Consider the following 12877-nt stretch of genomic DNA (forward strand, 5'->3'; position numbering starts at 1 on the left):
TTGATCAGCAAACTCGCCTGACCTGAACCCCATAGAGAATCTAGGGGGCATTGCCAAGAGAAAGATGAGAGACATGAGACCGAACAATGCAGAAGAGCTGAAGGCCGCTATTGAAGCATCCTGGTCTTCCATAACACCTCAGCAGTGCCACAGGCTGATAGCTTCCATGCCACGCCGCATTGAGGCAGTAATTGCTGCAAAAGGGGCCCAAATCAAGTACTGAATACATATGCATGCTTACTTTTCAGAGGTCCGATATTGTTCTATGTACAATCCTTGTTTTATTGATTGCATGTAATATTCTAATTTTCTGATATTGTGGATTTGGGATTTTCATGAGCTGTAAGCCATCATCATCACAATTATGACAAATCATGGCTTGAACTATCTTGCTTTGCAGGTAATGAGTCTATCTCATATTAGTTTTACCTTTTAAGTTGCATTACTGAAATAAATGAACTTTTGCACGATATTCTAATTTTTTGAGTTTCACCTGTACGAGTAGTCTTCAACCTACAACCATTTGTTTAGTGACCAAAGTTACAATTGCAGTGAAAAAAGTGACTTATGACCATTTTTCACAGCATCCCTAAGGTCATGTGATTAAAATTTCAATGCTTGGCAACTGGCTCATATTTACTTATTAAATAAATGACTCATAAACAAATAACTAGCTTATATTTATGACAGTTGCAGTGTCTAGAGATCATGTAGTCACAGTTTACGATCTTCCAACAAACACAGTCAAAGGGGAAGCCAGATTCACTTAACAATCATGTTACTAACTTAACAACTGCAATGATTCACTTAAAAATTGTGGCAAGAAGGGTCATAAAATGGGGCAAAACTCACTTAACAACTGTCTTGCTTAACAATAGAAATGTTGCACTCAATTGTGATTATAAGGCACGGTCTACCTGTAGACTAAGAATATTCAGCACAAAATATAGCAATGAGATTTGGCCTAGAGATATGTGCTACAATAGCAATAAATTGGGATAAAAACACGAACAGTAATGGAACTGAAACACATAAAATGAATACTCCAGCCATCAGGAGCCATCAGAATGAAACCTACAATTATCTGAGCATTTTACAGTTGGATAATATCAAAGATGGGACAAGTTAACAATGTGATAAGTAAAGAATATATCCAAAGACTGAGAAAAGTACTAAAGAAAAAACTGAACAGTGGGAATACCATCAAAGCCACCAATAAATGGTCCATACCTATGATACAATACACTGCTTGAATTATTAACTGGACACAAGTTGAACTGAACAGCTTGGACTGAACAGCAAGAAAGTTAATGACTATTCACTATGTATTACATCCCCATAGTAATATTAATAGATTATATGTGCCATACAGAAATGGAAGCAGAGGTTTACTTCAAGTCAAATAAACTTTCAAAGAAAAAAACCATATCTTATATAAAAGATAGCAAACAAGCATCGAACCAAGTTCAAAATTGGAACTTATTGTATGTATAGGAAATAAAACATGTATATTGAAATAATATACAATTATTTCAAACAGAATAGAATGCTGGCAAGGAAAAGCATTGCAGTACATGGTTAATTTCTACAAAAGATCAAGAGGAAAATGGAAAAAGATAAAATCTGGCAATGGCTTACAACTGGCACATTAAAATAAGAAACTGAAGGCTTGATTTTGGCTGCTCAAAAGCAAGCTATTCAAACTAATGCAATCAAGGCCAGAATTGAAATATCATCAAATGATTCGAAAGACAGACTGTGCAAGGAGGCAGAATTAACAGTAGATCATACACTCAGCTCATTAAGATCACACAAACTGATTATATACAACACAAGTCACCAAAATAGATGTTTCAAACTGGAACATCTGTAAAAAAAATGATCTGCCAGTAATGAAAAATTGATGAAGTTTACAGCTGAAAAAATAGTAGAAAATGAATTTTGTGTCATTTCTGAATACAAACTGATAAAATCTTGGCTCATAACACACCAGAAATAACTGTGGTTGAAAAAAAGAAAGTGTGGATTAATGTTGCAGTACTAGGGATATAGCAGGATAAAAGACAAAGAATTGGAGTATCAAGAGCTGAACTTGAACTTGAATGATTATGGCAAAAAACTGGCCTTGATGGTCCCAATTGTTATTTGCACACAGGGTAACATACCAAAAAAATATTAGAAGGTACTTAGGAAACCTGTACATTAATAAAATTTCCATCTGTCAATTACAAAAGGCCATACTGCCAATAAATTAGGACTAGATTCTTGGGTAGAACTTGACATGTATGAAGGCCAACACCAGCTAAAGAACTGGCAGGTGTGATTTCATATTATTGTGTGTAGTAATAATATAGGTACCTAATTTGAACCAATTTCAAATGACGGACAGCTCTCAACCAGGAACTTCCCTAAGGCCCATATTCGAATACTCCCACCTCCTCCTGCTTAAAATGGTATACAGCTGTATTCCCAAAGCAAATTTAAATACTGCAGAATTATAAGGGTGATAAAAAATCCATCTTTCTTGATGCCTATGATTGGGAGCCGCTTGGCTTCCAATAAAATAAGAGGGCCTGGTCGTGAGCCTGCGGCTGCAGACTTTACCCACCCAAATATCTGATCCCGCCAATAAGAGCGCCCTGGTGTGTGTTGTTTCCATATGGCGGACACCCCACAGCCGTTTCCTCCCTTCGGCTCTGACAGGCGGTCTCTTTCCACGCATACAAAGAGGCATCTTTTCTGTCTCGGAGGGGGGGGGGGGAGAGAGAAGGCCGCAAAGCAGCTCTAAGGGGGGAACAAAAGAGGAAGGCGTCCGCCTCCTGCTGCTCTCCGGTCCCTCGTCTGAGGGGAGGGGAAGAGGGGTGGCTACAAAAGCGGGCCAGGGACTGGTGGGGCACGAGCTTTCTCCAAGCCCGATTGAAAAAGAGGGCCGCTCGGGGGGGTGAGGACGGGGACAAAAGAATCGGAAAGTGTGTTAAATCCACTCCTTCAGCATTGAAGGCCTTGTTCTGGTTTCCCTCACCCCCCACTTGGATAACCCGGCATCTCAGGAGAGCAGCCATAGGATGATGCCTCATGTCAGCGCCTCAGTTGCTGCCGCGGGCCCAAATCCCTGAGAGAAACCAGAGGCGGTCGGGGGGGAGGAGGAGGGGGGGGGAAAGCCGTCTTCCCGTCCACCTTCCCTCCCCCCATATAAAAAAACAAACCACACACACCCCTTTTTCCTCTCATCCCGAAACCTCCTGGCTCGCACACCGCGAACCAGCCGGCCGAGGATGAAGGGGCTGAGGAAGAGCCTAGCACAACAAGGGATGCGCTGCCAGCTCCCCCGTCAGATACGATGCAAAGACAAGGCGGGAGAAGTGGCGGCGGCGACACAACTCCTCCTCCCTTTCTTATTCCCGGCCGTCGTCCCTCATTCACTCCCTCACTCACCCGTCCATCGCCGAACAGGACAAAGCGCTGGCGACCAGGGCAGGGAGCCGCGCAGCTAACGAGTATAGAGAGGGAGCGAGAAAATGGCGGCCGGGCCCCAACGGAAAACACCGAAGGTTGCCGAGCTCTATTAGGTTCTGCTCCCCATCAAATCGGCGTTCTTTTGTTCTCAATGAGCATGCGCGCAGTTGGCTCGGGCATGCTCAGTCCACAAAACTGAGGGTTTGAGGGTTTTTTTGCCCTCAAAAGATTAGGAAGGTGTAAAGACAAGGGAAATGGTATGTGCATACCCGAGGGGAGGGTAAGGTGGTCCTTGGATTCTGCGTTTCGGTCATTATAATATTGAGGCAAAGGCATTTATTCAGGATCTTCTTCCGAATTATATTTATTTACATAGGAAGATGCTTTTCAGAGTAACTCATTTTGATCTGAGAAACCATTTCACTGGGCCTTCTCTCCCCCCCCCCCGCCTTTGGTGTAGTAAATATTGAGTAAATATCCACAAAATTTTGCTAGACTCCAACGACATCTTCATTCAAACATACAGTTTCTTATTTCTTATTTCATTAGCATTTTTGTGACCCAAGCCGGTAAAGGTTTTTGCAGTATTGCTCAGACTCTACTAAGTAAAAGTTTGGAAAATGCAGGGAACACTGAATGTTTCAAAAGTCCCTGAATTTGCCTTTTAAAAACATGGGAGTTCTTTTAAGGCATGAGATAATCATTGTGGTTGCATTTGTATATGCCTTCCCATATATCTCTTTAGAGGCATTTCAAACACAATTGTATATCAGTTACTCCAAAATTGAATATTTAATTTTATAAATGTGTCCAAACCATTACCACAACTTCTAGGGCAAATTTGAGTACCCAAATGGTAAAGAGGCTAGGAACAACACGGTTAAGTCCTGTTTTCATTGTTTCTCCTAACCAGGGCTTTATTTTGGGGCTGATTATGCAAGATCACAATCAGCATGTGTGGACTAGCAGTAACTTGACATCTATTTACCATTATTCTGTAAATATTTACATGTTGCTACAGATAGTTCTTGATTTGCGACCACAGTTGAACCCAAATTTTCCATTGCTGAGTAAGACAGTTCTTGAGTTTTGCCCAATAACTTGCCACAGTTAAGTGAATCACTAGATGTTAAGTTAGTAACGTGGTTCTTAAGTGAATCTGGCTTCCTCATTGATTTTGCTTGTCGGAATATCACATAATGTGACCACATGATCCTGGTATGAGTACATACCAGTTGCCAAAGCAGAATTTTGATCACATTACTAAAGTGATGCTGCAATGGCTGTATGGGGAAAAAACAGTCATAGGTCACTCTTTTCAGGGCTGTTGTAACTTTGAATGGTCATTAAATGAATGGTTGCAAGTCAAGAGCTACCTATATTTGTATTTTAATGTGGATGCTTCAGGGGACCAATTTTCATTGGCTCTCTTTTTATTGATTCATCGTCACTTACTATTGGGGACCATAGGAAAGCAATGAGCTGCCTCTTGCAGTGAGCCATGGATTGCTTAATGGTAATTTACTTTGAACAGCACAATTGGCTGGAGTGATCCAATATCCTGAACTATAGACAACAACCAAGTTTATCATCATACTTAAAGTGCATCATACTTAAGCCAAAAGTAAATAGACCACATTGTGGCTAACAATATACACCCAAGCACTTTGTGACCTAGTTCCATAAGTCATGCAAGATTATATAAACAAACCAGAAAACCTATGTGCAAACATACTATACAAACCAGTAAGGTAGAAGTCTACCATATTATCTGTACCTGGTCACTTTGTTAGAGGTTGTATTGGTATGGTTTATGTGCACAACATCTTCAGGATTCTTTTCATAGTTCACAATTTATAGCTGGGTTCACACATTCCGCTAAGTAATATTTGTTCAATGAGACAGAATAGTGTCTAACTCATAATGGCTAAACTAATATATTAATACAAAATAAACCACATTATAACTTTAGTACTTAGTTCCAGTCATAGATGCATGCTGTATATTGGCAAATAAAAATGACAAAATAATGGAGACAAAAGTGATATGTGCCACCGTAGAAGTGTGCAGTGCACGTTACTGAGTCCTTTCAGAATGTGGGAAAAGATGTTGATACAGAAAGAAAAACAAGTAAAAATACAAAGGAATCTACTAAGAAAAGAGGTTGCTAGTTTTGTAGATTTTTTTTTCCCACCACTATTTTTATAAATAACTCAATGCGGCAAACATATCTAATAAGCTTTCCTATTTTCCTCACAATAACCCTGTGAGGTGTGTTCGATTGAGAGAGAGTGATTGATCCAGGGTCACCCAGCTGGTAGACCAAGCTGGCTTAATATGTAGTTCATATGCAGTGAAATTAGCTTTGCTAATATTTTAACATATTTTGGTTGGTAATCTTATGCTTACCTTATGAATACAGATATAACATTTCCAGGAATTTGGAAGCCATGAAGAAAAACATTATTTGGGAGGGAAACTGGATTTCAAAGGGAAAATGCAATATACACATTTTTTTAGTATCATTCACGAATACATAATTACTATGCTTTCTAATTAGTACATTTCAAATTCTTTGACCCTTATTTTATCATTTGCATTATGTGTCTGAAAAACCAAAGGTCTGCAATCTATTGAAGCAACTTTCTTTATTCTTTCACGTTTATTTGATTTAGAATGAATATCTCCAAATATAGGCCAATTTCTTTCAGCTGTTACGTTTTAAAAAGAAACTACCAGGAAATATCCATTTTTCCCCAGGTGCTCAGAGAAAGCAAAAAATATCAGAAAAAGGATTTTGCTGCTTTTTTAAAAAAAACTTCTTTAGGCCTTCACATTTCTAGCCAGGAATAAGTTTCCCTGTGCTAAATGGCATTTCTGAGCAAAGATTACTTAAAAAAGGTTTTTAGAATAGAGAAAAAAGAATTACCATGTAGAAATAATTATTACTGCTCTCTCCCCCCATCCCCCTTTCTATATTCAGATGTTCTGATTGCTATTCAGTTTGAATCTCTGGCCTCCTGCAGCTTTTAGAATTAACACTGTCCCAGGAACGGCTGCCAAAGAAGACAGCTTGGATTTTCTTTATCCAGCAGATGTTGATGTCCCTTGCAATTTTTTCTGGTCCTGATGGCATATGCAAAAGGCATTGGGAAAGAATAGGTATTAGATTGAAATGCTGCCAAGAAAACTGCATGGATATATCCATGTAACCATTAGGAGTCAACTCTACTGAAGGAAGTTTTTACCTTTTAAATAGGAAATGAAAAATTAATTCAGAATTTGTGTTTTTTAAGGGTAACTAAAAAAAAAAGAGCTGGATTCATACCTTGACAAAGCTACAATTTGTTATATTTTGTAGATTCAACAAGGGATTGGCTTCTCATCACACGTAGTTAAATGAGAATAAACCAGAACTGACTTTATTTGCCCAGCCTATTAAGTCACAAGGCACAATAATTGAGTTCATACACCACACCAAAAATAAACTGCATTATGGCTTAGCGAGAAGTGTGAATCCAGCTAATAGCTGTTGAAATTGCTTCATGTTTGACAACTAAAGCTCTGCCTGATTCCTTACTTTGAAATACAATCCTGTCAATTCCTCTGCCCATGTGGGCATGACGGATACTTTTACTCATTGAAATGATTCATTGGTGATCACGGGAAGAAATACTGACCTAGTGAAAAGAAGCCAGATTGGAGGGAAAAGGGTGTGTGAAGAAAGTTGTAACAAGCATGTGCTCAGCTGGTTTATGGGTTATACAAAACCCAATGAAGGTATTTGCATCACACACTTAACCAGGGAAAATTTACTTACCAAGAGATCTGGAACCAGATCACCTAGCAAAATGGAGGCCAATCTGTTTTTTAGAGTGTAGCCACTGTGATTAACAACCCACCAGCTTTGCAGAGCTTGCCTGGCTGTTTCTTTCTGTTTTTTAAAAAAGAACAGTTCAAACTGTTTAAAAACAAAAAACACAGTGGCCCAAACTGTGGTGACAGGAAGGAGGTGAAGTCACCATTGTCCAACATAGAGATTCAGCATTGATTATAAAATAGAACAGAAAAAGAGCATGTCTGATTAAATCCAGAGTCCCATCTTTATCTAGAAATTGGAAGGGTAGATTTATTTCATACAACAAATTATAAATTTTGTCCTGGTTATAAGGAAAACAAAATGTCCACTTTCTACTGCAGGGATGTCAAACTTGCAGCCCGCAGGCCAGATGCATCATGCGCTGGCCACCCTCACCCCCAGTTTAGCGAAAGGGGGGAAATCATGATACGTCATGTGCCAACACGAGTTTGACACCCCTTATCTACTGCAACTCAGGTTTGGACTCTGTGTGGTTAAAACAATAACCCTGCGTGCTGCATTATTGAATGTAATAGCTATGTAATTGGTTGATTAACTGTGTAGTACTGACAGGATTGAAAGTAAGGGGCCATCCTCATATGGGCTGAGAATTGAGAACTATTCTGTTTTTCTTGGTTTAGTTTATTTAGCTTTCTAACAATGCAAATAGGAATTTCTTCCAGCTGCATAAAAGGTATGATGTATTGTTGGAAGAAAAATCTGATCTGGTTCTAAGCCGGGAGAAAGGTGCTGGAAATAAAATGGAGGCTATTTGGAAAGAAGGACTCTGTTTATTGATGAGCAGAACCAACAACAGCATGTAGTTCTGGGACAGCTGAAAAATTGATTTGATGAGGATATGGATTTTTATAGGGTTCTGGGATGGTCCTAGGGGGTTGTGCAATGTAGTGAGCCTGGTGTCTTTTGCTATTCTAATGGTGATGCGTTAATCATATTATGTCCTAAAGGTCATGTCCTGTTCTTATAATTTGGGTGGGTGGGTGTCAATTTTAATCCCATCAGATGGAGCTGAGGGTGTTTTGTTTGTGAATAGGCTGGCGTGGATTTCTTAATGGGCACAAAATATCCACCTCTAAAGACTTCAGGCATCTGCTGGAGGCTGTTGGAGCTGCTTTCTGCCTTTGTTAAGATTTTTTTTTCTCCTTTGGGGAAATATAATATTCTGCCTCTTTCAATATTCCCCAAAATATTTCATTTGAGGGGGTGCTTCCTACAGTATGACTTCTATATATATATTTACTAGGTAAGAGTCAAGGCAGCATTAAGGCAGTACAATTAAAGTTCTAATGTGTTGTTCAAATTCTAGCCTTGTTTTCTACAAGTGTTACAGTAACTCTCTGTTTAACTTACCTTACTGTAGTGTGCTGGGTAGTTGTTGGTTGATTAGGCATGCCTGTGATCTGGGGTTGTGGTTTGATTGCCTGGGGCTGCCTGTAGGTGTTTTGCTCTTGGAGGCTCCTGAGAGTTACAGTGGTTCTTATAAAAGGTTCAAGCTTGTGACTCCAGAGTCTTTTCTTTGTTAGCTGGAAACGACACAATATTTTCTATGAAATATATCCGGAGAACCTATTGTTAAAGGAAAAGCAAACTCTTTGCTGAGATAAACTACCAAGCCATTACTTTGAAAGGAGTGCTGTAGTAAATGTAGTATATCAGAAAAAAACTATCCTGTAATCTGCAACTCTTATACTGCAAAAACATATGGACAACACAACTCGACCAGGGCAAAGCAATAGACGCAATCTACATAGACTTCTGTAAAGCCTTTGATTCAGTGGTACACGACAAACTACTCCTAAAAATAAAATCCTATGGTATCTCTGGACAACTGCATAACTGGATAGAAGCATTCCTGGCAAACAGACAACAAATGGTCAAAATTGGGAGCGTCCTATCAAATTCTGTACCTGTCAATAGTGGTGTCCCCCAAGGCAGTGTTCTAGGACCAACTCTCTTCATACTCTACATAAATGACCTCTGTGATCATATTAAGAGCAATTGTGTTCTTTTCGCTGATGATGTAAAGCTGTTCAATACCACAGACAATACTGCTACCCTACAAAAAGATCTCGACTATGTATCAGAATGGTCAAACAAATGGCAACTTCAAATCTCAACAAATAAATGCTCTGTCTTACATATTGGCAAAAAAAATCAGAAAATAAAATACAAGCTGAATAGTCAAGATCTTGTTGATGACTCAAGCTCTGTAAAGGACCTTGGAATACTCACCTCTAATGATCTAAGTGCTAGAGCCCACTGCAACTACATAGCCAAAAAGGCATTAAGAGTTGTTAACCTAATCCTACGTAGCTTTTTCTCTGGTAATATCACACTACTAACCAGAGCATACAAAACATTTGCTAGACCAATACTCGAATACAGTTCATCAGTCTGGAACCCTCATTACGTATCTGATATTAGCACAATTGAGAAAGTCCAGAAATATTTCACAAGAAGAGTTCTCCACTCTTCTACTCGTTGTAGAATACCTTATGCCACCAGACTTGAAATTCTAGAACTAGAAAACCTTGAATTACGCCGTCTTCGGTCTGATTTAAGCATGATATATAAAATCATACATTGCAATGTCCTACCTGTCAATGAATACTTCAGCTTCAACCATAACAACACAAGAGCACACAATAGATACAAACTCAAAGTTAACCGCACCAAACTTGATTGCAGGAAATACGACTTCAGCAATAGAGTGGTCAATGTCTGGAATACTCTACCCGACTCTGTAGTTTCTTCCCCAAACCCCAAAAACTTTAACCTTAGACTGTCTACTATTGACCTCACCCCTTTCCTAAGAGGTCTGTAGGGGGCGTGCATAAGCGCACCAACGTGCCTACCGTCCCTGTCCTATTGTTTCTCTTATTCTTCTTTTATTTTTCTTATATGTACCCATTTCATGTATTCACAACTATGTATACACTTATACTTATTATCTTGTAAACAATTGGCAAATCAAATAAATAAATAAAATAAATAAATAAAAAAATGCTGTAAATCAGCGTTTCTCAACTTTGGCAATTCTGAGATGAAGGGAACCCAACTTTCAGAATTCCCCAGCCAGCAATTGAATCGCCCAGGTTGAGAAACTACTGTAGATTGAAGAATGTATTACTAAAACAGGGGTATCTAATCTCTTGCATGAAAATAAGACCTGCAAGGGGGCTCATACCAAAAACAGAACAGCGAAATCTTACCAATGCAATAGAATGCTGGTTTTGCTTTCACAATTACTAGCAGCATGAATTTGAGGAGCGTTTTAATAATGCTAAACCAAAGCCACTAGAAATACAGTTAAAATGATTACCGGCAAAAAGATCACAGTGGAATATCTGTCAGGGATACACTGATCAGAAACATATTTTGGAAACAGGTGAACAGCACTCAAGCACAGCTTTGGTAAAAGAGTTACAAGAGTGTTACAAGAAAGAGTGTCACTCCCAAGTTTCATAAAGCATGTTCAGTTCCATATGTTACACTGTTTGCAAAAACTGAACTGGTGTGAAGCTGTGGTTCTTCTAGTTAAAATTCTGGTATGGTCAGGATTTGTGATGATTTAAAAGGTAGCATTCATCCACAATTACATGCCAAGCAATACTACTTGCTGAAATTGAAGACATTTTTGCTAGCCTCACTGAAGAGCAACATTTCAGCAAAATAAATCTAAAAGGCTTTCTCTACTGTTGGAGATGGAGGAAGATTTCAGAGTGTTTCTCACCATAAATACAATCAAATGTATAAATTTGTTTCTGGGCTAGCATCTGCACCAGCACTTCATTAAATCAGCACCAACCTGTTAAATCAGCACTGATTTTTACAGACGGTGCTGTAAAATCAATACATTATGGAAAGATTTTCAACTTTTTTCAGGCCATTAAATCTGTGAGTTTAAGAAAGAAATCTCAGAACTCTGATCAAGAGACAAAATTTTAGTGATAGGAAATGAGATGCGTACTTGTTAAGTTGTTTTGTTTGTTATTAGTACCTCAGAGAATCTCACCACATTTTCACAGAACCCTGGAGATACAATAGAATTATTGTTGAGGTTTTTTAAAATCTAGTACTACATATGTTCATACCAGGGGTGGGATTCAAAAATCCCAGCAATCGGTTCGCTGCCCAGTTGCTGGGTGGGTGTGGCCATGGTGGGTGTGGCCTACCGGAACTTCCGGGAGGCCGGTTTTTTACCTTCCCAAGGGTCCAGAGGCTTCTCTCGGGCCTCTGGGAGGGTGAAAACAGCCTCCCCCGGGCTCTGGAGGCCCTCCAGAATCTGGAAACAGGCCCATTTCCAGACTTCTGGTACTTCTGGAAAGCATGTTTTCCCCCTCCCAGAGCCTCTGCACAGACCCTGCACTTGCCTGCATCAAAAATGGACCGCGTGGAGACTCCGGGGAGGGGAGGGGCGGGCAGGGCCAGATGGTCGGTTCAAATACCAGTTCAGCGAACCAGATGCAAATTTAATATCCGGTTCTCCCAAACTGGTAGAATCCCACCCCTGGTTCATACTATTTACACCCAAGGCATACCAAGGACTATGGAGAAAATTCAGGAAGTTGTGAAGATTCTATAGCCACAACATCTTACAGCAAGTATTCTTTTTATGATCTCTCATTTATTATATTAGATTTCTGCAAAACTGAACCACCATGTAACATCCCTTGAACACTACACTGGGGAGGACTTAGCGATAGACAAATAGTGTGAACAAATTTTCATTTTCAAATGTGCAACCCAGAAGCCTCAAAGAAAAATGGCTTCCAAGCTGACAGTAGCAAAGAAAATGATAAAGTGATGAAATGTGTGCTGCTGTAAGAATATAACTTGGAACTTCAAGCCACTTTAGAGTCCCCTCACTGGCCATTAAAAAAAACCACACATTGCTGTAATCTGCAGTCCTATAACCACTTAACAAGAAGGTAGCACAGAAAGATTTATTTGAATTTAAACTTCTTAGGATTGATGTGCTAGAGAAGAGCAGTGGGTTTGAATTGAAAACCCTGATTTCTAAGTATAGATATATTTTATTTTATTTGTATTTTGCCTTATTGGGATCTCTTTCAGTAAAGTTCAGAGCAGGTTATGGAACAGAGACAGCTTTGATTGTACTCTTAGATGACCTCTGAAAAGAGCAGGATAGGGACTGTGTGCCCATCCTTGATATTCTTGACTTCTCAGCACCATCTCCCTCTGGATTACTGCAATGCACTCTACATTGGGCTGCCTTTGAAAAAGTGTTCAGAGGTTTCAGCTACCGCAGAATGCAGCTGCATGGGTAATAAATTTGTCAGATATTTGATACACATTGCACTACTGTTACATGAGCTACAGTGGTTGCCACTGTGCTTCTGGGTGCAATTTAAGGTGCTGGTTGTCACATTTAAACCCCTCCATAACTAGGAGCCACAGTGTCCTGCTTCAGGTTTCAGCCACAGATGCACAGATGGTTTCTTGGGAAATTACCAATTTTATTTTCAGACAATTGAGTGAGCTTTACAGCTAGGAATGTCAAACAAAGCAAAGGCTTGC

The 12877-nt window shown here is 39.5% G+C and overlaps 1 protein-coding gene across 8 annotated transcripts in view; it reads right to left on the reverse strand.

Moving 5' to 3' along the window:
- PTBP2 (polypyrimidine tract binding protein 2) overlaps positions 1-12877 on the reverse strand; it is a 178510-nt gene that overhangs the window by 70690 nt on the left and 94943 nt on the right. For 3 of the 8 annotated variants that reach the window (XM_087960634.1, XM_087960633.1, XM_087960632.1), the window contains exon 1: positions 3436-3600. In XM_087960634.1, the coding sequence (XP_087816760.1) occupies positions 3436-3443 (8 nt within the window). In that variant the 5' untranslated portion in view covers positions 3444-3600. Of the gene's footprint in view, positions 1-3435; positions 3601-8686; positions 8860-12877 lie in introns of those variants that run through there. The other 5 variants (XM_087960631.1, XM_087960629.1, XM_087960635.1 and 2 more) reach the window with 4 other exon arrangements.

This window comes from Notechis scutatus, chromosome 3 (genome assembly GCF_049901735.1).
Source record: "Notechis scutatus isolate UNSWTSFEM ecotype Mainland chromosome 3, rNotScu1.2, whole genome shotgun sequence".
NCBI lineage: Eukaryota > Metazoa > Chordata > Lepidosauria > Squamata > Elapidae > Notechis > Notechis scutatus.